This window comes from Pempheris klunzingeri, chromosome 3, assembly GCF_042242105.1.
Source record: "Pempheris klunzingeri isolate RE-2024b chromosome 3, fPemKlu1.hap1, whole genome shotgun sequence".
NCBI classification, from domain to species: Eukaryota; Metazoa; Chordata; class Actinopteri; order Acropomatiformes; family Pempheridae; genus Pempheris; species Pempheris klunzingeri.
Window position 1 is genome coordinate 40,707 of NC_092014.1, and position 24,294 is coordinate 65,000.

Sequence of the window (24,294 nt, forward strand, 5' to 3'; positions counted from 1 at the left end):
TCAGTGTCAGACCTGGGGTGCATGACTGTTTTCGTCTGCCTCAGTAGTTTTATGGTGGGGGGGCTCCTCCCGCCTCATTAAGGGAATGGTTTTATTTTTCATGTCACCTGGTTTCACTGGTTTTACTGGTGTCCTGATAGCCTTGTCCTGTCTTTAATGATTGACACAAATAGCTGCTGTTTGTATTGATCTGAGCTGCTGCTGTAAAACTTAATTTTATCATAAGACTCACAAGGATTTAAAATGTCTTTTATTAAACCAAGTCAGATATAAATATGAAGATATGAGACAGAGTATTCTAACATTTATTAAAATCCTGTGTGATATTTTAGGATCAGATGTTTTACTTCATTTATACAATCTCTTTCAGCAGAGTTCATTTCTTCTTGGTGACTAATCTGTGGGTTTGTTCACTCCTGTTATCACATCTTCGTCATTTACACAGAAACAAAGTCCGCTGAACTGCTTGATATCAGAGGTCAAAGGTCACGGCAGGCTGAAGAAGTGATTCTGCTAAATGTGCAGAAAAAAGAGAAATGGATGAGTGGAGGAAGCTCTCTGAGAGAGGAAAAGAGAGGATTTAAACGTGACCAAGAAACAGGAAGAAAGATTTCACAACTGACTGGAGAGGAACAGGGTTACACTTAGGCGAGACACTGACAGAAGATTCAACAGCATGACTGAAAGTTTAACACAGTGAACAGTGAGAGAACGTGTGGAGAACAGTGACAGAACATCTGAGCCTTCTGCCATCCAGCAGAAACACTGAAGGTAAAAACCTGTTTGTATTTCTTCTTAATAACTCTCTGTTAATCTTGGTGAGAGCGATTCGTTGCCTCCATGACAGCACAGCGTTTTGTTTTTTTTTACCGAAACAAACTTTTCAGTGTGGTAATGGCACACGGTGCATTCGGGGACACTCAGAAATCTGATGTCTAGCAATAAGAAGCTGTGTGTTTTCACAGAAAACAAGCAGGTTGACGTGAAACAGTTTGTATTCTGGTTTGAAGCTGTTAGGTATCAGATTTCAGACTGCACCTGAACGTCTCAAAGGGGGTGGGTTAGTTAGTCAAAGGGGGAAGTGTCTGTCTGAAGTGTCTTTTACTATCAAAAATATTTGATGACTGACTTTTAAACTTCTGTTAGTGACACCAGGTCTTCACAGGTCCTCACAGGTTCACCAGGTCCTCACAGATCCTCACAGATCCTCACAGGTTCACCAGGTCCTCACAGGTCCTCACAGATCCTAACAGATCCTCACAGGTTCACCAGGTCCTCACAGGTCCTAACAGATCCTCACAGGTTCACCAGGTCCTCACATGTCCACCAGGACCACCAGGTCCTCACAGGTCCTCACAGGTCCACCAGGTCCTCAGGAGAAGATGGCAGTCAGCTCACCAAAAGACAAGTGAGTCAAAAACGACTTAATGTTTTCACTGTTCACTTCCTTTATTGATGAATCATGACAAACAATCAATACTGCAGGATGTTCCAGGCGTTCACACCCCCTCTGAAGTCAATTATCAACAGCAACCTGATCTGAGGTTGCTGTGTCTCTGATTGATTAATTGATTGATTTACAGGTGATTAAACACTTCAACTAAAACCTAAATGACTGTAGTGAACTGATATTTTCTAACAAAGTTACAGTGATCAATACACAGAGCAATCAATACATCTTTGATCAATACACAGAGTGAACAATACACAGAGCGATCAATACACCAGTGATCAATACGCCTTCGATCAATACACCAGCGATCAATACACCACTGAAATGTATTCATTTCCCTGCCAGTCAGAGAGCAGATATCTATATCTACAGCTCATTCACACACACACACACACACACCAGGACACACACACACACACACACACACACACACACACACACACACTCACTCTCTTCCTGTCAGTTTCACAATAAAACATTTGAGATAATTTTATTTTGAAAATGTCTTCCTGCAGGTATTTCGGCGTCTGGCTGATCTTCTTCATGCTCGGTTTGGGGACGCTGCTGCCCTGGAACTTCTTCATGACCGCCACTGTGGTATGACATCACTTCCAGTCTGTTCTCCAGCCACGCCCTGTCTTCTGACAATGTATCATCATGGTGTATCTTGTTTGATGGTGTGATGGTGCATCGGAGACACTGTATCGTGTTAGTGATGGTGCATCAGTGACATTGTATCGCGTTAGTGATGGTGCATCAGTGACAGACGGGAAGTCAGACCATATTTAGAGCTGGACGTTGGTTTGAGTTTGACCATAACGATAAGAAAAAGAAAAACACTGTAAATCTGTCTGTGCCTCCAGTACTTCAGCAGCCGTCTGAAGGAGCCCCCATTGGTCGACTCTTCAGCCAATCAGACAGAGGCAGCAGGTAACCGTCGCAGCGTTCTGGAGGCCAAATTCAACAACGTGATGACGCTGTGCGCCATGCTGCCGCTTCTCCTCTGCACCTGCCTCAACTCCTTCCTGCACTCACTGTGAGTACGCCGACACGAAGAGCACACTGCACTCATCAGCCGTTGCACCAGAGGTCCTTGAAGGTCTTTGAAGTGAACGACGGGAGCCAGCACGTGATTGGTCAAGATGTGTGGTGGTGTCTATGTGTCCACACTGAGCAGGGGGGGGGGGTTACAGACACACAGCACAGTGAGCACACGAACTGGAGTGAGGGAGAGACAAGAGAGCGAAAGAGAGCACTGCTACATAGTGCAGGCAGGACAGGTGAGAAACATGAGCGACAGAAAACATAGTAAAATTTGGACACATTTTAATGTAATTGATAGTTCGAGGGCAGACTGCAGACAAAATTAAAATTTCATATTGGGCAGGCTCCACAAACAACCTGCACAGGCATGTGCGTACTGTTCACCCATCAATTCAGTTAGAGGAGGAAGGACAACCAAGGGACCCTGCTGTTAATGAAGGTGTCAGTGTGTCTACTGCAACAGTTGCTGCTCCTACAATGTCTACAGCGTCATCCAGGACAACACCACAGCCACCAAGACCTACAGCCCAGAGCTCTATGAGCTAGTAAAGCTAAATAATTTAAAATTAATAAAGCAATATGAATAATACATATTCGATACAATGTGTTTTTTACATTAGTAATTCATTTTACACATAATTGGGTAATAAATTTATTGAAGCAACAAAAAAATCTGAGGAGCCACTTGGGAGCCGAAAGAGCCGGCTCTTTTTAGGGAGCCGAGCCAAAAGAACCGGCTCTCTAAAAAGAGCCGAAATTCCCATCACTAGGAAATCCATTAGGGGTTCCAGTAGTCCTTGAGGAGAAAATAAACAATTATCCATAGTCAAGCAGAAACACCCAAACTCACCGGCTTATTGATCAGCATGTTATAAAGACTCTTCCATCATCGTAAAATAATCAATAAAGCGTCTGATCCAAGTCAAGCTCCCTGAGCTCTCAGCCAATCAATGAGCTTCCTCTCTGACTCTGTCAGCGTCTCTCAGCGTCTGCGGGTGACGGGCAGTTTGCTCGTCATCATGGTTGTCTTCATCGTCACCGCCATCCTCGTCAAAGTTCCTCTGGAGCCGCTGCCCTTCTTCTCCGTTACCATGGTGAAGATCGTCATCATCAACTGTGAGTCTGTCTGTTCATTGATCACTTTGTCTACTCACTTTGTTGATGTTTTTATTGATCATTTTGTTTATTGATCAGTTCATTGCTCAGTTTGTGTGTTTGTTGACAGCGTTCGGAGCCATTCTTCAGGGGAGTGTGTTTGGGATGGCTGGGTTGCTGCCGGCTTCATATACAACTCCCATCATGAGTGGTCAGGGACTCGCTGGAACCTTCGCTGCCTTCGCCATGATCTGCGCCATCGCAAGTCAGATCAATAACTCATTAATTAACTTAACAATAATCCTTAATCAATAAATGCTGAATCCCTTCCTTACTCTTTCCCTTATTTCCTTCCTCACTCCTTCCCTTCTTTCCCTACTACTCCTCCTTCCTTCCTTCATTCCTTCCCTTGTCTCCTTTAGGTGGCTCAGACCTTCAGGATGCAGCCTTTGGTTATTTCATCACAGCCTGTGTTGTTATTTTTCTGTCCATCATCTCCTATGTCCTGCTGCCTAAGCAGGTAACAAACATACACACATACTTTTTTGTTTATCAGCGTGTTTTCCTGCTTCGTCACACAGTGGTGTTAAACTCCATTGTCCAATCAGATGCCACCATTTGATGTTTGTTTGTTTGTTTTCAGGAGTTTTTCCAGTTCTATCAGGAGAGAAACAGGAAACAGAAATCAGATGAGACGACAGACATGGACCTGATGACCAGAAATCAACCAGGTTCAACTCTCACGCTGCAGTTTAACATGTAGTTAAACAACTAGTTTAGTTTAGATTCGTTGGTTTAACTTCTAGTTTTATTTTAGTTTAGTTTTAGTCTTTAGTTTATTTATGTTGACGTCTGTGTCGTCAGTAGTTATTTGGTTTTAATTTTGTTTTATCGTTTGTTTTCTGAAGCTTTCTTATTACATTTTTTTAGACAAAGTTTCCTGATTTCAAGAAGAATTCATGAAATGATTCAATAAAAACTGTCCGTTGGAATGTGTCAATCCTCCTCTTCCTCCTCCATACACTTCTTGTGTCATTCTCCTCTTCTTTGTCGCCCTCCTCCTCCTCCTCTTCCTCCTCTTCCTCTTCCCTCTCCTCCTCCTCCCCCTTTTCCTCCTCCTCCTCCTCCTTCTCTTCCTTCTCCACCTCCTCCTCCTCTTCATCTTCCTCTTCGTCCTCTGAGTGAAGATGAAGCAGCTCTTCCAAACAGGCAGCAAGACGTCTCCGTGATGAAGATCTTTAAGAAGGTCAGACTCTATAATCACTGATTAATCAATGAACCCATTTATCATCTGAATCATGTGATCAAATTTGTAATTGACCAGCTCTGAGTTCAACCAAAAGACAATCAATCAATCAATCAATCAATTGTGGACTCTGAAGAGGATGAAAGTTTAAACTGTTCAGTGGTGAAAATTGACGGTTTGTCCCTTTAAAGAAGCAGGTTACCTGCAGACAGGTGAGAGTTCAGGTGAGACCACAGACCCATTTAACCAGCTTTACTGCTGTGACCACCTGAGGCGGCTGATTGGTTGACTGGGTTGATTGATTGATTGGTTGAATGGTTGAGTGTCTGTATCCATTAACCTCCTCTATTCCGCTGACCTTTGACCTTCAGATCTGGCGGCTGGCTCTACTTGTCTGTTTCACCTTCACCATCACCATCGGAACGTTTCCCGCCATCACAGCCGACACCAAATCCACCCTTGCTGGTGGCGGATCCTGGGGTGAGTCAACATGTCACTTTCTGTCCGAACAGTTGATAGCTAGTTGAAGGGTTTTGGAGTTCTTGACAGAGTAGAGGTTGGCAGTATTCACTTTTGTACAATAATAAAGAAGACAGCATGTATTAAAACATTTATTAAAACATAAAGTGTGTGTGTGAGGGGGGTGTGTATGTGTCAATATGCAGAGGAGTGTAACATGGAGGATTACAAAAGGTGGGAGAACGAAATGTTGGTTCCCTACAAAATGGCCTGCAGGCCCCCTGGTGTGTGGGTCAGAGGCACACAAAGGGAAGCTAAGTGCTGTAGCTGTTAGCTCAGCTTTGTCTCTCAGTCGAGGCCTATTGTAAAACTGTATGTGTGAGTGTGTGGGATAAAGGTGCAGGTTAGGAAAGGATGGTTAGTCTGTAGATTCTGTCTGTGTGAGTAACTAACCTCAGCTAAACTTTATGGCTGCACAGTAAACTACAACACATCACAATAATCAAACTCCATGATCATTAAAGCAAATCATTATATTATCATTATCATTTAACCATTATACAGTGATGCTATGCTATATATGCCCAGTTAGAGTTTGTTACCAGTCCTCCAAAGGGAAGAAGAAGGTCCTTCAGTGTGCTGTTTTCTTAGCCTGTTGATGAACCAGGCTGGAAGAAGGTGGTTCTTTGTCTTTGTCTGGAGGAATCTGGTCGCTCCTTTGTTCCTTGATAGTTAGCAGCTCGGTGCTAACTAACACCAGACAGATGAATCAACAATGACTGATCAGTTATTCTTCTTCTTACCTTCTTCTTTTCCTGTGACAGATCAATACTTTATCCCCGTCAGCTGTTTCCTCCTCTTCAACCTGTGCGACTGGAGCGGGCGGAGCTTAACAGCCATCAGCATGTGGGTAAGTTTGATTTCAAAATCATCTTTACTGATCCACACCAAACATCCTACGTCTCCGCCCAGCTTTTTCTGTGTGGTGTTTCTCTTCCTCATCTTCTGTTGGCAGCCTGGTGGTGTGATTGGTGACTCTAAACTGCCCATAGGTGTGAGTGTGAGTTGTGTCTCTGTGTGTCTGCCCTGTGATTGGCTGGCGACCAGTCCAGGGTGACCCCGCCTCTAGCCCAAAGTCAACTAGGATTGGCTCCAGCTCCCCTGCGACCCTGACAGATAAGCGGTATAGATGATGGATGGATTGATCGTGTTGTTACATTAACGGTTATTGTGTGCGTTTTCAGCCAGCGAAGGACAGTGTTTTACTTCCTGTGTCCGTCGTGTGTCGCCTCGCCTTCGTGCCGCTCTTCATGCTGTGTAACGTTCAGCCTCGTCTCCATCTGCCCGTCATCTTCACCCACGATGCCTGGTTCATCCTCTTCATGGTCCTCTTCGCCTTCAGTAACGGATACCTGGCCAGCCTGTGCATGTGCTACGGACCAGAGTACCACACTGACGCACAGCAACACACACACCTAAACACAGACACACACCAAACACAGTAAACACGCATAGGTAGTTGCTGGTAATGATCTAATGATCTGCAATGAGTGCAGATTTAATTGTGTGATGATGAATTCGGTTCTAATGATCGTTATTTTCTTGTTTTTTAGGAACGTTTTTCCTCATGAGGCTGAAACAGCCGGAGCTGTCATGGCCTTCTTCCTGTCTCTGGGTCTGGCCTTAGGAGCCGCTGCGTCCTTCGTCTTCAGAGCACTGCTCTGACTGGGAACCACATCATCATCATCATCATCAACACTGCTCTGACTGGGAACCACATCATTATCATCATCATCATCATCACTGCTCTGACTGGGAACCACATCATCATCATCATCATCATCATCATCACTGCTCTGACTGGGAACCACATCATTATCATCATTATCATCATCACTGCTCTGACTGGGAACCACATCATTATCATCATCATCATCATCACTGCTCTGACTGGGAACCACATCATCATCATCATCATCATCATCACTGCTCTGACTGGGAACCACATCATCATCATCATCACTGCTCTGACTGGGAACCACATCATCATCACTGCTCTGACTGGGAACCACATCATCATCATCATCACTGCTCTGACTGGGAACCACATCATCATCATCATTATCATCATCACTGCTCTGACTGGGAACCACATCATCATCATCATCATCATCATCACTGCTCTGACTGGGAACCACATCATCATCATCACTGCTCTGACTGGGAACCACATCATAAACATCACCATCACTGGTCTGACTGAGAACCACATTATGATCATCATCACTGCTCTGACTGGGAACCACATCATCATCACTGCTCTGACTGGGAACCACATCACAATCATCACCATCACTGCTCTGACTGGGAACCACATCATCATCATCATCATCATCATCATCATCATCACTGCTCTGACTGGGAACCACATCATCATCAATGCTCTGACTGGGAACCACATCATCATCATCATCATCACTGGTCTGACTGGGAACCACATCATCATCATCATCATCATCATCATCATCACTGCTCTGACTGGGAACCACATCATCATCATCACTGATCTGACTGAGAACCACATCATCATCATCACTGGTCTGACTGGGAACCACAGCCTGTGCGACTGGTCTGACTGAGAGACAATCTTTCATTAGGTGCTTCCTGTTTGGGGTTCAGGGTTTCCATTAAAGCTCAATGAAGCCATTTTGTTTCTTCAGCTCTGTGACCAAGAGCAGAACATTATAAAAGCATATTAAAATCTCTGTGGTGCTCCCGGAGGTTTCTCTTTTCCCACTGGGTTTTTTGAGTTTTTCCTTCCCGAAGAAGGAGGGTCATAAAGGGCAGGTGATGCCTCGGACTGATCCACCGGACTGATCCATTGGCCTCAACAACTGCTGGATTCTTTATTAGATTGTTTGTTCGCTTACACTTGTTTATTTCAGTGAACTTTGTAAAGCACTATGAGACACTCTGTTGTGATATTGGGCTATACAAATAAATTGAATTGAAATTGAATTGAAAATCCAGTGAAATAGCAGAGAGAATAGAAAATAAAAGCAAAGTATAAAATTACAAGAACAAAACTTACACTGCAATGCAAGAAACAAATAAATTCCGTGATTTGATGATTTTATGTTTTCAGCCTTGATTTGAACTTTTCTGGGATGTTGTTCCAGATTCAAAGGAGCATAAAAACTGGTTTCCTGTTACAGTGTCACTGAGTAAAGTTCATCTGAAGAAGGCTGAGCTCATGTCAGGGTGGGGGCTGATGGGAACACATCCTAACAGACACAAAATCATCAAATGTTCTATATATCTACAGATCACTGAATAAATCAGACAAGAAATTCAGCTGTTTCAATGACAACGTCAGAGAGAACGAACATATTGAATGTCAAAGCTTTTTTATTAAACTCTTCCAAGGAAATGATTTAATTCTAACACATTTTGTCATGTTTAAGATTTAAGATTCAAGATGTTTATTGTCATATGCACAGAAAACCAGACAGTTACACTGTACAATGAAATTCTTACTCTGCAGGTACCCCTGTCACCGAGCAAATACAATCTAGGTAACACTCTAAAATTTCAAATAAAAGGGTCTAGATAAATAAATATAAGTAAGCAGAGTATAATAACTTATAACTATAAAACACCTCAGCCAGCAGCAGCAGTGGTCGTAAAGTGCACTGTGCGTTATGTATGTGTATGTACGTTAACATTATGTTAATGTTGTCAGGTAATAAACTCAAACAGAAAACCTCTGACAGTTTAACAATGACGTAACGTTATTATAATGTTAATGTCTGACCTGTCTGAGGAGCTCACCTGTTCATCTTTTCTCTCCCTCTGCTGTTTCTCTCTGTTCCTCTCCCTCTGGATTACAGACTAGTAACCATGTCAAAGCTAGACACGAATCCCATCTGTCAGTTTAACGGATCCTGACTTCCTGTTTCCTGTTTCTGTTTATTACCGTCCTGTTATTGTTGTTATTTTTATTATGAACAGATGACCTCAACATGTCTGAGTGTGCTCAGTAGCGGGTAGAGAAGCCGTGGAGCTCCAGTTTGGAGATGTCTCTCTCGTTGGAGAAGACGGCTCGATCGATTCGAGAGCTCGGACTGCCGACGCTCTTCAGCCAGAGCTTCCTGCAAAACACAAGAAGAAGAAATGTGGAAGATACAGGTGTACCCAGGTGCTGTCAGGGATTGGTCAGTGTGTGGCGATGAGTCCAATCTAATTGGTCACTTTGAACTCACATGTCATGGACTTTGTCCAGGGGTCCCTGGATCTGACCAATCACAGTGCCATGTCTGGTGTTCTTCACCCAGCCGCTGAGTCCCAGACTGAGACCCTGATCCTCTGTGTACTGACGGAACGGACACGTCGCCATGACAACAGAGGGAGAGTCTATTTAATCAGGGACTCACTCATCCATCACCCATCCATCCATCTCTAATTCATTCATCCATCCATCAGTCACTCAATCTTTGATCAATAGTTCATTCATCATCATCATAATGAACAATATCATTGTCTATTATCGTCATTATAACAGCATAAATGTGAACACATGAATGTGAAGAGCAGCTCACCATTCTGAAGCAAACACCTGAGAACAAACAAACACCTCGTTAGTGTCATTATAAACTAAAAAACACAAAGTTTATGTGGTTATATTAAAGATGCTGGACCCCCCAACCCTTTAACCTCTAAACCCCTAAACCCTAAGATAAGAGAGCCTTTATTTATCCCACACCGGGGAAATTCACTAAACCCTGACTCCTTCATCCTGTTAAATGATTCATTTCTCAGTAAATCCACGGTTGACTGTCACTATTTATTTCTGTAATACTGAATATACAGAAATAATATCAAGACTTTTCATGTGATCTACACACACACATCATACATGTCTCCAGCCTTACAGGACTCATACACATAACATGCATGTGACTTGTGACATGTGACCTACCCTGCACATTCCCAAAAATCTCAAAATCCACAGAAGTCAGTTTGTTTTTGGACATGATGGCATTAAAGAGACAAAATAAAAGTGCAGACAGAAGCATGTCAGTCCACCTTAAATGTAACAATCCACTCACTCAGCTGTTTATTTATATCTCTGAGATATATCTGACACAGCTGTCAAAATAAGAGCAGCTTCCTGTAATGGCTTTCAAAACAGTGTCATCGTAGCTGAACTGAAAATACAACTTCCACTGCATTCAGCAGTACGCTTTTATTGTGAAGGTAACCTCTGCTGTGACAAGGTGGAAGACTTCCTGTCAATGTTTGACAAAATAAAAGTCAAGTAATTTACAAGCTGTTTCAAAATAGAAAGGAAAAACCAAAAACACTGAAATCTGAGGTGTTTTTAATTTTGTCAAAAAATAAATTAAACTCAGAAAGTGGCTTCAGAGAATAAAATAACCAACCAGACAAAGTCAGTGTTTATCGGTCAGGATTTTATTACAAGACCTCAGAATAAATTCATCATGTGAGTCACTGACAAACGGACCATTGGGAGGAGGGGGAGGAGCCACAGGTCCGGTGGTCACTCAGCTTTGCTTCTTTTCACAGCTCCAGGTAACCTGTCCTGCAGCCTGAAAGGACAATAGACAGGGATGTTCTGGCAGGGGTGGCTGACAACTCACAGCAGACTGGAGACCAGGGGGGAGGCTGTGGCTCCCTGTAGCTCCTTTTAGCTCCTAAGCACTCTATAGGTCCATCAGTGCTACACCCAACTGTGTAGCTCTGTTGTAACTCGGTGTAGCTCTGTTGTAGCTCGGTGTAGCTCTATTGCAGCTCTATGGTAGCTAGGTGTAGCTTGGTGTAGCTGTGCACATGTGACTGATGGACACCGCCTTACGTACAGTTACAGGCAGTGGATGTGGCGTCCTTGACACCAACACTCATGCACTAAATAAACGTGTCAAGTTGCTGAGAGTCTCAGAATCAAACTAAAGGCTTTGCAGGTTTGTTGGTTGTGGCTGAACGTTTGTGTCGCTGTGAAACAGAAAAATAATGAGAGAAAAGGCCGGGATGCCTTCAGCGACCTCAGCAGCCGTCAGATCGAACTCATCAGGTCTTTCATGTTGATGTGTTTCTTAGGCTTAGCCTCTGTGACCCTGTATCACTACTGATACTGAAAAAGTCATAAGATTACTGCGAGGTGTTACTAAGCCACTCCTGTAAACACACTGAAATATGAATGTGGTTCAGATGTGAGCTCACTTGTGCAGCGTCTCCTCGACGCGGAACTGAATCAGCTCAATGTAGCAATCGATCTGAATCTGAAACAAAAAACATAAAACACACAGACAACATTCGACACAGAGGAAAACAATCCAAAACACACATACAGTACACACAACACACAAGAAATGCCACAGTGAGGTCCACAATTTGGAGTGAGGACTGCTGTTTGTTTTGCTGTTTTGGCAGGGACTTCCTGTTTGGAGTTCACTCCGAACACTCAGGTGTTTCTGTTATTTTGTCCACGCCATGAGGTTAAACATCTGAGTTGTCAGTCCTGCTGACTGGAGCATTAAAGGACCATTCCACTCCATTCACATTGTCCAGGTGGGGGTGTAACCAATAATTAATTCATGTGTTTTAGGCTCCTAAGTTTAAGAATCTAAATAATCTTCCAGGGAAACTTTCCCAAATGATGAAACACTTCATCTGCACTGATTTTCATTAAACGTTATTTAATTTGAAGTGGAGGGGGGGCTCTGTGATTCCCTCCTAGTTGTGCATTCAGCTCTGGTGTTTATAGACTCGGTAGGCAAAAAATAAATCTTTATCAGACGAGACGGCCATTAATCCAGCTGGTCCATAACACTGCTGCTCGTGTACTGACAAGAACTAAGAGAAGAGATCATATTTCTCCTGGACTGGCTTCTCTTCACTGGCTCCCAGACTGCAGGCCTACTGGTGGTTCCTAAAGTCCTCTAAAGTAGTGATGGAGCCAGAGCTTTCAGCTATCAGGCTCCTCTCCTGTGGAACCTCCTTCCAGTCTGGGTTCAGGGGGCAGACACCCTCTCTACATTTCAGAGTGGACTAAAAACCTTCCTTAGTGATGAAGCCTATAGTTCAGGACTGGATCAGGTCTTGGACCAGCCCGTAGTTATGCTGCTATAGGCTCAGACTGCCGGGGGACTCCCATGATGCACTGGGCTCCTCTCTCCTCCTCTTCCTCTCCATCCTGATGCTTCATGTCTCTTTAATGTCTGTTACTAACTTGGTATCTTCCCCGAAGCCTTTCTGTGCTTTCTCATCGCTCTGGTTCCTGTGGATCCTGGTCCTGGTTCTCCTGCTGTGGATCGTCAGCCACCGACACTTTTTACTGATATTAGTCCTGTTATTATTATTCACATATTAACTAGTGTCATTGTTACCATATTACTAATTATTAGTCACATTCCTATTGTCAGCACTATAGTTACTGTTAATATTTTAGTTGCTGTTCCAGGTTTCTTCCTGTTAAACGGGAGTTCTTCCTCCACTGTGTCCTAATATAATATCTGATGCTTGCTCATGTGGGGATTCTTGAATCCTTAATTTTGAATTCCTGAATCGTTGGGTCTCTCTCTAATTAAAGAGTTTGGTCTAGACCTGCTCTTTATGGAAAGCGCCTTGAGATAACGTTGTTATAAATTGGCGCTATATAAATAAAGATTGATTGATTGATAAAGTGGTTTAGAAAAACTATTCTGATCACTTCAGAGTCAAAAACAGTTTCAGCTGCTAACGGCCCATGAACGCACCGTTGCCTTTGTCAGCAGCTCTTTTGTTCCTCCTGCAGAAGATGTTTTGGTCAGAAACATGGCGGGATTCATGGAGCAGGGTCTGCCCAATCAGAGCTACTCAGAGACGGGGCATGTGTCCCACTAACCAATCCAAACCTTGGACTGTTCAGCTGGAAAGAATTCATCCGCCATAGAAATTAGTCCAAGGATGGAAGATGGTTTTATTAGTGAAATCATAAAACCAGGGGTTAAGACCTGAAGGTTTCGTGAGCAGGAAGACGGCAGCACCCACAGACGTTATTTAGCTTTGACATGCAAAAACAGTGGAACAGTCCTTTAACGTTGGTGTCATGGGTAAAGTAGGTTCTGTTGATAACAGATGAAGAACATGGGCTTATCTGCAATACCTTTTTCTTCAGGTAGACCAGCGGAGTGGTGAAGAAGATGATGTCGGCTGAAACATCAAGAACAGATGAGTCAGAACCTCTGATCAGCTGAGAGGATTTAAAGCTGAGCGTCAGGAGGAAGGAACCTCACCAAGGATGAGGATGGTGACGCCGTTAAAGATGGATCCAACGTAGGTCATCATCCACATGATGGCAGCCAGCTGAAACATTTAGAGAACCAACAGACAGCTGATGCTGATGAATCCAATCAGTTAACTAAACTTCAAATCTGCCTTAAGGACATAAAGTCCTGGATGAGCAGCAACTTTCTGCTGCTAAAACTGAAGTTATTCTGCTCAGCCCCAAACACCTTAGAGACACCTTTTCTAACAACATAACTGCTCTGGATGGCATCACTCTGGCCTCCAGCTCCACTGGGAGGAATCTGGGAGTCTTATTTGATCAGGATTTGTCCTTTAACTCCCACATTAAACAGATTTCTAGAACTGCCTTTTTCCATCTACTAATGTTGTTAAAATTAGGCCCATCCTGTCTGTAGATGATGCAGAAACACTAGTCCACACATTAGTCACTTCCAGGTTGGATTATTTCTGTTCCTTATTATCAGGCTGCTCCAATAAGTCCTTAAAGACTCTCCAGCTGGTCCAGAACGCTGCTGCTCCTGTTCTAACCAGAACTAAGAGAAGAGACCATCTTTCTCCTGTACTGGCTTCTCTTCACTGGCTTCCAGTAAAATCTAGAATAGAGTTTAAAATCCTTCTCCTCACCTACAAAGCTCTTAATGTTCAGGCTCCATCATATATTAAAGAGCTCATAGTACCGTACTACCCTACTAGAGCACTGTGCTCCCAGACTGCAGGTCTACTGGTGGTTCCTAAAGTCCTCTAAAGTAGTGATGGAGCCAGAGCTTTCAGCTATCAGGCTCCTCTCCTGTGGAACCTCCTTCCAGTCTCGGTTCGGGGGGCAGACACCCTCTCTACATTTAAGAGTAGACTAAAAACCTTCCTTAGTGATGAAGCCTATAGTTCAGGACTGGATCAGGCCTTGGACCAGCCCCTAGTTATGCTGCTATAGGCTCAGACTGCCGGGGGACTCCCATGATGCACTGGGCTCCTCTATCCTCCTCTTCCTCTCCATCCTTATGTCTCACGTCCGCTTAATGTCTCTTACTAACTTGGTATCTTCCCCGGAGCCTTTCTGTGCTTTCTCATCTCTCAGGTTCCTGTGGATCTTGGTCCTGGTCCTGCTGCTGTGATTCTCTGGCTTCATGAACCACTCGTCATGTTTTTCAATATTGCCATACTGCTAATGCTAATTTTTTAGTCTCACTCCTATTGTTAGTGCTGTAGTCACTGTTAGTATGTTGGTTACTGTTTGTGTTGTCCCTCTCTCTCTTTCTCCCTCTCTCTCTGTCTCTCTCTCTCTCTCTCTCTCTGTCCAACCTCCAGCCAACACGGACCCTGACAGAAAGACGCCCACATTGATCCTGGGTCTGTTTCAGGTTTCTTCCTGTTAAAGGGGAGTTCTTCCTCCACTGTGTCCTAATCTAATCTCTGATGCTGCTCATGTGGGGATTCTTGAATCCTTAATTTTGAATTCCTGAATCGTTGGGTCTCTCTCTAATTAAAGAGTTTGGTCTAGACCTGCTCTTTATGGAAAGCATCTTGAGATAACGCTGTTATGAATTGGCGCTATATAAATAAAGATTGATTGATTGATTGACAGCTGAAACATTTAGAGAACTCCAGCTGCGGCGTGTCACAAACCTCAGGCCAGTCCACGCCATCTTGCCCCCATCTTGCCCTATACGTATTGACCCCCTAAGCTATTGACCCCCTGACCTGTTGACCCCCCACCTGGTCTGTCCGAGGGACACAGGTAAAGCTAGCATTAGCGTTAGCTGGTGTGCTAACATGAGTCTGACCTTTAGAGAGTCGACTAGGTCTTCAACCAGCAGCAGCCTCCTGGTCTGATTGGTCAACCAGTTCAGGTGGACCAGAGAGGAGTCAGCCAGCATCCGGACCAACTCCAGAGACACAGAGATGTCCTTCTCCAACAGAGACCTGAGGATGAGGAGAAGAGAGGAGGAGGGGAGAAAAGAGGAGAGAGGAGGATGGGGGAGGAGGTAGGAGGGTGTTAATTAGGATCAGGACTCAGTTCCATAGAAACAGACGAGATCTTTGACTTTCTGGTCTTTGATATCTTTTCCTCCTGCATCATCACTTTAGCAGGGCCTCAAACACACCTGTGATCCCCTGTCAGCTGTTCTACAGCCAATCATCTGACCACAGCCAAGACGATCATAACACATCGACTGCATGGTTCAGATCAATATCTGCACAACGACCTGACGGCCAATCCAAACTAAGCAAATAAGATGGCAACAAATAAGAACTCAACAAATCAGAACCTGTCCAATCAGACCACATCCAATCAGACCGCAATCAATGTGCCCCCCCAAACACTGTCAGTAACTTCACAGCCACCACAGCAGCGATCTCAGTTTGTCTCTCGTCTCCCCCACTGATTCCAACTGCAGCTGCTCCACTACTGTCTGCTCAGGGACCAGCTTCCTGCTCACGCCGTCTCACTCCACTGCGACATCGTCATCCAGACCATCAGCTGAGCCTTCTCTTTAAGGTGGAGTACCTCTGGATGATGATGAACACCTTTATTGTCATTGCATCTTCACATACAATGAAATTTTCTGTCTCTCATAAAAGAAAAACATGCGTAGCGTCCTCCAGAGGGCAGCAGTGTAAACAGATGGTGGAGGGCGTGAGTTCTGTCTTAAACAATCCTACAGGCTCTGCTGTGGCAGCCAGACCTGAAGAAGTGGGGGGAGTCTATTGATGTTTAGTGCTGTGTTGACCTCCCTTTGGAGAGCTGCCCTGTCTGCTGTGGGACAGTTTCCGACCCACGCCAAGATGCAGTATGTCGAGATGCTCTTCGCTGAGCACTGATAGACAGTTTACCAGAGAGGTTGGTCCTCCTCTGCGTCCTGAGGAAGTTTAGTCTCTGTTGGGCCTTTTTCACCAGAGCAGTGGAGTTCACAGTCCACTTTAAGTTCTCGCTGATATGGGCTCCCCAGAATTTAAAACTGGTGTAGTGGAAGCAGAGCTGCAGTCTTACACACTTCTCTGCTCCTCCATTAGTACAGTCACCCACCCAACATCCTACAGAGACTGTGTCCGTCCCCCGACCACTCAGATCATTTAGATCCAACAGGAGAGGAGTTCAGCATAAACATTTAATCTGAGTTAATACCACTGGCACTATGAAACAGGACAGGAGAGTTAAATGTGGACTTTTAAACATCAGATCTCTGCCATCCAAAGCTGTTTCAGTAAACGATCTGATATCTGACCATGAAATTGATTTATTGTGTCTGACTGAAACCTGGCTACGTCCTGAGGAGTATGTTAGCCTTAATGAGGCCACTCCTCCCAGTCATACTAATACTCACATTCCCAAAGATTCTGGACGTGGAGGTGGAGTTGCAGCAATCTTTACTCTAGTTTAATAGTCCAACCTAGACCCAAACTTAATTAGAACTCCTTTGAAAGCCTTGTTCTTAGTTTTTCACACCCAACCTGGAAAACTCTAAAACCAGTGTTGGTTGTCACAGTGTACCGCCCTCCTGGTCCAGACTCTGAATTCTTAACTGAGTTTTCAGAGTTTTTATCAGACTTAGTCCTCAGTGTGGACAAAGTGATTATAGTAGGTGACTTTAATATTCATGTGGATAATGATAATGATAGTCTGAGCACTGCCTTTGTCTCACTACTGGACTCAGCTGGCTTCTCCCAGAGTGTAAATGAACCAACTCACTGTTTTAACCACACTCTTGACCTTGTTCTGGCTGATGGTGTTGAAACTGAACAGTTAACAGTCTTTCCACATAACTCTATTTTATCAGACCATTACCTGATAACATTTGATTTCTTCCTACAGGACTATGTTCTATATGACAGAGAGGTCCTCACTAAATCCTTATCTGATAGTGCTGTTGCCAAATTTAGGGAGGTGATTCCTTCAGTATTTCAGCCAGTGTGTCCCTGTGCTGTGGATGACCCCCATGTTAATCTCAGCCCCTCCCAAATTGATTATCTGGTCGATAGTGCTGCAGATTCACTGCGAATGACACTAGACTCTATTGCCCCTTCCTTTTTGACAAAGCATATATTTAAGGGCTGGCTCAGGCCTTAGACCAGCCCCTAGTTATGCTGCTATAGGCTTAGACTGCCGGGGGACTCTTATGGTGCACTGAGCTCCTCTATTCTCTATCCTCTTCTTCCTCTCCATCGTTAGTTCTCATGTCAGTCAAATGTCTCTAACTTGCTATCTTCCCCTGAGCGTTTCTGTGCTTTCTCATCTCTCAGGTTCCTGTTGATCCTGTGGATCCTGGTCCTGGTTCTGCTGATGTGGTTCCCTGGTTCCTATGGATCCTGGTCCTGGTCCCGCTGATGTGGTTCTCCATCAGCCAATGGATGTGCGTCTGTCCATGGCTACAGCCTGTCCGTCCTTGGGAGCTGGATCTCTCCTTCACTGTGGTGCTCCCGGAGGTTTCTCTTTTCCCACTGGGTTTTTTGAGTTTTTCCTTCCCGAAGAAGGAGGGTCATAAAGGGCAGGTGATGCCTCGGACTGATCCATCGGACTGATCCATTGGCCTCATCGACTGCTGGACTCTTTATTAGATTGTTTGTTCGCTTACACTTGTTTATTTCAGTGAACTTTGTAAAGCACTATGAGACATGTGATATTGGGCTATACAAATAAAATTGAATTGAATTGAATTGAATTGAATTGAATTGAATTGAATTGAATTGAATTGAATTGAATTGAATTGAATTGGTTATTCCAGCGCCTATATAACCACTGTGGTGGCTGAGCAGAAGCGTCTGACTCAACACCTCCAAAAGACCAATGTCCACCGAGAAAGTATAAAATAAACAAATAAATGAAATGTTCAAAATAAAGCACTATTTATTCTTAACACAATAATGTCCACAAAACTCATAAACGAGGATGCTATTTTAAATAAGGATGCTAAAGATAACTCAGGATTCTCTGGTGCACAGATCCAGGTCTTGGCTGTGAGGTCAAAAGACTGTCTCTTTCTGGTCGGCCACACCTTCCTGACATTCTGCCTTGCCTTTATCCCCATCCTCCGGCCACTAGATGGGGTTGGCTCAAAAAACAGAAATTAATAAAGGGAAAACAATGATTCTGGCTCCTACAACTGGAGACCCTCTCCACCTCCACCTCTCATGTTCTGAGGGGCTGGTGCTCCTCTTGTTGTTGTCTGAAGTCTATGAGGAGCTCCTTTGTCTTTTGATGTATAATGACAGGTTGCTGTCTGCTCACACTCCGTTAATTTGCAGACCACGTTTCTAGGCTGTCTCATCGCCATTCAAGATAAGTCCCACCTGTAGGGGGTGGGGTGTGTAGATGTGCAGGCATATGTATAGAGGGAGTAGAGGACGGGGCTAAGCACACAAACTTGAGGAGCTCCATTGCTGAGGGTCAGGCTCAGGGAGCTGTAAGGGCTGAGTCTCACTGTCTGTGGACGGTTGCTGAGTTCGTCCTTAATCCACAGACACAGTTGGTTACTGGGACCAAGGTCTTATAGTTGCCTAACCAACCTGCTGGGGCCAGCTGTAATCCATGAACAGCATCCTGATATATTTCCCATGCTGCTCCAGACATGAGTGCAGTATGGAGGGCTGTGTTCATGTGTTTGTGGCGTCCTCAGTGGATCGGTTTGCCCTGTATCCATACTGCTGATAGTCTAAGCTGGGGGAGGGGTGGAGGGTAGCATGCAAAAAATGCCTGTGGCAACATTTCCTGTCATCTTGGACAGCATTTCCTTCTTCTACGACTTCATCTCTCTGTCACAGAACATGAAGCTCTATGCAGACACTGCTCCCCCTGCAGAATTCCATGATTACTACAGAGGGAGATGGTTTGCTTCTGCTCAGCCCTCACAGTTCAAGTCTCTCAATTCAGAGTTTCTCCTTCATCATCCTGTACTAGTTTTACCCCATCATCATAGCTGCCATTGCTTGGCCTGCCGACCATGCTGGGACTGTTTCAGGGCCACCAACCAGCTGTCACCCCCCTCTAGATGTCACATCTATCTGCACTTTCATCAGCCACTCACTCCATTAAGAAAATCTGATCCTCCACCTTCCAGACCGACTCAGCAGGAACTAGCTTTATTATCAAACCAGTCAAGTTGGAAGTTTCTTTCCTCATCTTCCCTTTTCTGCCTCGACTCCTGTCTGAACCTGTATGACTAAATACATCAACTCCAGATACACTGTAAAGGCGTCACCAAAGCCCCTGCTCCATCTCATCGAAACAAGAAAAATGGCCACTCAGTTCCATCGGTGCAGCATCCAGACTGGGATCTCAGGCCATCCAGGCCCATCTCAGGTGTACTGCTGTGACATTCCCAACAACCTCAGCGATTTCCGTCAAGCCCCAAATCAGCGCTATCTGAACTGTCCTGCCTGAGATTAAGTCAGTGTGAGTATCAATGCAACAGACACAATATTATTCAGTCATTTAATTTGAATTAGCTGATGATTTAAGACCAGGACGAGTCTGGAATTAAAGGATAAATCCCACCGGGATCGTCAGCGTCGTGTTCTAACTGATGGCGTCCGCTCTCAAATCCAAGCAGAAGCTCTGCGGTGCGTTTCAGAAGCATCTCGGCACTCCGCTAAAGATTCTCTCCTGGTCTGTTACTGACGGACGTCAAACAGCTCAGAGCAGATGAGGTGGCAGGAAGTCAGACATACAAACAGCACAGAGAATCCACTCAGTTTTCAAAATAAAAGCCCTCGTGCAGACTGTCAATGGTATAGTCCAGCAGCACATCAGTATTATCAGCCGGTCAGAGGTTTTTTAACACCAGGGAGGACCAGGGGTTCATCTTGGATGTGGAGAAACACTCTGACTTTGACTTCAGCTGCTGTCTGTAGCTGCAGCACAACAAAGCAGGAAATACATCCAAGAAACACATTTAAAGCAGCAGAAGAAGAAACACAGCCTGTTTGATCCCGTTCGAAACTCCAACATCAGTTTAACGACCAAACCAGCTACACCTGAGCAGAAACACTGATCAGCAGGAAAAACACTCCTCAAACGTTCCTGGCAAACTGGGCGACACAGCAAAACTGGGCCACCACTGGAACACCAGTGGGTGGTGCTCCAGAAGAGCCCAGTGGGATTTCAGGATCAGACTATACACCTGCCATCGATTCAGTTTGTGTGTGTATGTTACCTGAAAGGATGACCTTCGTCTGACTTCTGGACCGCCTGTATCACTGATTTATAAACCCTGCAGACAGGAAGCAGACGGACATTAGAATGACATCACTTCCTGTTTCCTGTGTTAGGGCTATATCTGTAAATGGCCCATGTTCAGTCCAACATGTCTCACAGCTGCGCTGCAGTGAAACCATTTTGAGGCTGGGTTTTGGTGGAGCAGACGGATTAGTGTTTGGGACATTGTGGGATACTCTGAACGTTCATCTGTGTTGTGTATGGTGGACACACCTGTCTGCTACCTGTCTGCTACCTGTGTGAACACTGTTGGCTGTCATGTGACTCATGGTGAAGAGCGGGGTCTGCTCTCATTGGCTGCAGATCCTTCCCCTGTTCTGATTTGTCACTTACAGACCTGGAGTCCCGCCCCCTCACCTGAAGGTGATCGTGACACAGAGGCAGGTGAGCAGCAGGTAGGACACCACACTGATGACAGACAGCGTTGCCACAGAGACCAGGACCAGCAGCGACAGGCCGAACGCTGCAGCCGACTTCTTCGGTTCTTTCCAGTGGACAAGCTGTAAGGCTGGAGGGGATTAAGTTTCCAATAATCGATCAATAATGACCAACAATCAATCAGTAATGACCAATAAGCTGGCAATAATGACCAATAATCAATTAGCAATGATCAATAATCAGTCAGTAATGACTTAAATCCACTTTGCTCTCAGTCTGTAGCTGTCACAGTTGTAAAAGTGCAGATTTAAGTAGAATAGTTCAGCCTCCTTACATCACACACACACCTTTGCAGTAGTAGTAAGACTATCAATAGTATCTGTAGTATCAGTAGTAGTATTAGTAGTATCAGTAGTATTAGTAGTATCCCCCTCCCCCTCATCCTCCCCCTCTTCCTCCCCCTCCTCCTCTCCCTCCTCCTCCTCCTCGGAGTAACTGTAACAAATGAAGTAGATCTTATTTGCTGTATTTTTTCAGTGAGGTTCTGCATGGCTGACCCTGCTGATGGTGTGAGCCCAGACTCAGTGGGGTCTGTAGAGTGTGGAGCAGAATTCCATCCACACATGTGATATATTTAAGAGTGTCGGGTGTTCCAGCTGTAAGCAGCTTGGTCTTTGGGTAAAACCAGTCAGCTGAGCAGGTTAGCTAACGGCAGGACAATAGAGCTCTGTGTCCCAACAAACTTCACCAACATGCTAACAGCCCTTACTACCTGCAAGGCTACATAACTAGCAAGTTAGCTAATAGCATCATTAACATAATAACTAACAGCTAACTAGCAGTTCTACTCGGATGTAACATAACTAATACAAGAGATGCAAACAAACTAAACCTGTGGTTGTGTTCATGCCAGACTGAATACATGTACTACAAATAAACATCTAATATATAATGATCACTGATCAGCTGATCCATCAATCATCTCATTGCTCACCCCATCACCATGACAGCACCACAGAGGACTGTGGTTAGTGGTAGAAAGTTAGTAAGGGGACCATGAGTTCAGACTATTGAGTCACTACAAACAATCTCAGTGGTCCATTTATTGTTTGTTCGGAGCTTTTGACTGTGTCACGTGACCTTTGCAGACTGAATAGGTGAGTCCTACCTGAGAGAGTGAGGTCTCTGAGCGAGGAAGACGGTGGTGATGATGATGATGAAGAGCAGCTGCTGCTTGTTGAGTCAGCCATGTCCTCTTCTTCCTCTTCTGTCTGAGCTGAACTTCAATCTGACTCTCACCGAGCTGCTGTTGATGATGTCACCACAGGGGCGGCACCTGGGGGGGGGGGGGGGGGGTACAGGTCAGGTGACATTGTAGTTTAAACATGTGAAACTGATGATGAAGTATTGTTGCTAATGGGAAATAGAGTTTGGAGGACGTCTGTCTGCAGAGGACAAGAGAGAACTGATGATGATGATGGTGAACCATGATGAAGAGCTTTTACATGTGTTAACATGTGAACTGATGTTATTCAAGGCTTTTCACAATAAGAGCATTGCGTCTGATGTCTCAGTCACTGTAATCATGAGCGTTTTAATTTGAGTGTTTGATTTTTATTTATGTGAACAGTATAAGAGTTCAACAGAGTTGAAAGTATGTTAATGTGGTAAAAGTGTGTTAAAGTGTGCTTAAGTGTGTTAGTGTGTTAATGTGTATTAAAGTGTGTTAATGTGTGTAAAAGTGTGTTAGTGACTGTTAGTGTGTTACAGTGTTAGTGTGTTAACGTGTGCTAGAGTGTGTTAAAGTGTGCTAAAGTGTGTTAGTGTGTTAATGTGTATTAAAGTGTGTTAATGTGTGTAAAAGTGTTAGTGTCTGTTAGTGTGTTAGAGTGTGTTAAAGTGTGTTAGAGTGTGTTAGTGTGTTAGTGTGTTAAAGTGTGCTAAAGTGTGTTAGTGTGTTAAAGTGTGTTAGAATGTGTTAAAGTGTGTTAGTGTGTTAAAGTGTGCTAAAGTGTTAGTGTGTTAAAGTGTGCTAAAGTGTGTTAGTGTGTTAAAGTGTGCTAAAGTGTGTTAGAGTGTGTTAAAGTGTGTTAGAGTGTGTTAAAGTGTGTTAGTGTGTTAAAGTGTGCTAAAGTGTGTTAAAGAGTGTTAAAGTGTGTTAAAGTGTGTTAGTGTGTTAGAGTGTGTTAAAGTGTGTTAGAGTGTGTTAGAGTGTGCTAGAGTGTGTTAAAGTGTGTTAGTGTGCTAAAGTGTGCTAAAGTGTGTTAGAGTGTGTTAAAGTGTGTTAGAGTGTGTTAGAGTGTGCTAGAGTGTGTTAAAGTGTGCTAAAGTGTGTTAGTGTGTTAGAGTGTGTTAAAGTGTGTTAGAGTGTGCTAAAGTGTGCTAAAGTGTGTTAAAGAGTGTTAAAGTGTGTTAAAGTGTGTTAGTGTGCTAGAGTGTGTTAAAGTGTGCTAAAGTGTTAGTGTGTTAAAGTGTGCTAAAGTGTGTTAGTGTGTTAAAGTGTGCTAAAGTGTGTTAAAGTGTGTTAGAGTGTGTTAGAGTGTGCTAGAGTGTGTTAAAGTGTTAGTGTGTTAAAGTGTGCTAAAGTGTGTTAAAGAGTGTTAAAGTGTGCTAAAGTGTGTTAGTGTGTTAAAGTGTGTTAGAGTGGGTTAAAGTGTGTTAGTGTGTTAAAGTGTGTTAGAGTGGGTTAAAGTGTGTTAGTGTGTTAGAGTGTGCTAAAGTGTGTTAAAGAGTGTTAAAGTGTGTTAAAGTGTGTTAGTGTGTTAGAGTGTGTTAAAGTGTGTTAGTGTGTTAAAGTGTGTTAGTGTGTTAGAGTGTGTTTAAGTGTGTTAGAGTGTGTTAAAGTGTGCTAAAGTGTGTTAAAGAGTGTTAAAGTGTGTTAGTGTGTTAGAGTGTGTTAGTGTGTTAGAGTGTGTTAAAGTGTGCTAAAGTGTGTTAGTGTGTTAAAGAGTGTTAAAGTGTGTTAGTGTGTTAAAGTGTGTTAGAGTGGGTTAAAGTGTGTTAGTGTGTTAAAGTGTGTTAGAGTGGGTTAAAGTGTGTTAGTGTGTTAGAGTGTGCTAAAGTGTGTTAAAGAGTGTTAAAGTGTGTTAAAGTGTTAAAGAG

The 24,294-nt window shown here is 44.0% G+C and overlaps 3 protein-coding genes across 4 annotated transcripts; 1 reads left to right on the forward strand and 2 right to left on the reverse strand.

Moving 5' to 3' along the window:
* Nucleotides 1–531: 531 nt before the first annotated feature.
* LOC139198755 (equilibrative nucleoside transporter 1-like) lies at nucleotides 532–8,727 on the forward strand. 2 transcript variants are annotated; one of them, XM_070827689.1, is made up of 13 exons: nucleotides 532–771; nucleotides 1,331–1,408; nucleotides 1,969–2,050; nucleotides 2,317–2,489; nucleotides 3,474–3,613; nucleotides 3,723–3,857; nucleotides 4,015–4,112; nucleotides 4,236–4,323; nucleotides 4,780–4,838; nucleotides 5,210–5,318; nucleotides 6,122–6,207; nucleotides 6,542–6,741; nucleotides 6,911–8,727. In XM_070827689.1, the coding sequence occupies exons 2-13, from the start codon at nucleotides 1,383–1,385 to the stop codon at nucleotides 7,020–7,022; spliced, it is 1,308 nt and encodes a 435-aa protein (XP_070683790.1). In that variant the 5' UTR covers nucleotides 532–771; nucleotides 1,331–1,382; the 3' UTR covers nucleotides 7,023–8,727. The 2 variants fall into 2 exon arrangements, with proteins under 2 accessions (XP_070683790.1, XP_070683789.1); XM_070827688.1 differs by lacking the exon at nucleotides 532–771 and having other exon boundaries at nucleotides 1,237–1,408.
* On the reverse strand, nucleotides 8,688–10,450 carry LOC139198757 (acylphosphatase-2-like). The gene is made up of 4 exons (XM_070827690.1): nucleotides 10,276–10,450; nucleotides 9,896–9,912; nucleotides 9,560–9,669; nucleotides 8,688–9,448 (listed from the first exon to the last, which is right to left on the reverse strand). Exons 1-4 carry the CDS (start codon nucleotides 10,370–10,372, stop codon nucleotides 9,334–9,336), a joined length of 339 nt encoding a protein of 112 aa, XP_070683791.1. The 5' UTR covers nucleotides 10,373–10,450; the 3' UTR covers nucleotides 8,688–9,333.
* A 344-nt stretch (nucleotides 10,451–10,794) lies between these two features.
* LOC139199054 (reticulon-3-B-like) lies at nucleotides 10,795–22,456 on the reverse strand. The gene is made up of 8 exons (XM_070828062.1): nucleotides 22,361–22,456; nucleotides 21,172–21,322; nucleotides 20,753–20,809; nucleotides 15,386–15,524; nucleotides 13,592–13,661; nucleotides 13,462–13,508; nucleotides 11,538–11,596; nucleotides 10,795–10,906 (listed from the first exon to the last, which is right to left on the reverse strand). The coding sequence occupies exons 1-8, from the start codon at nucleotides 22,440–22,442 to the stop codon at nucleotides 10,858–10,860; spliced, it is 654 nt and encodes a 217-aa protein (XP_070684163.1). The 5' UTR covers nucleotides 22,443–22,456; the 3' UTR covers nucleotides 10,795–10,857.
* Between the last annotated feature and the right edge of the window lie 1,838 nt (nucleotides 22,457–24,294).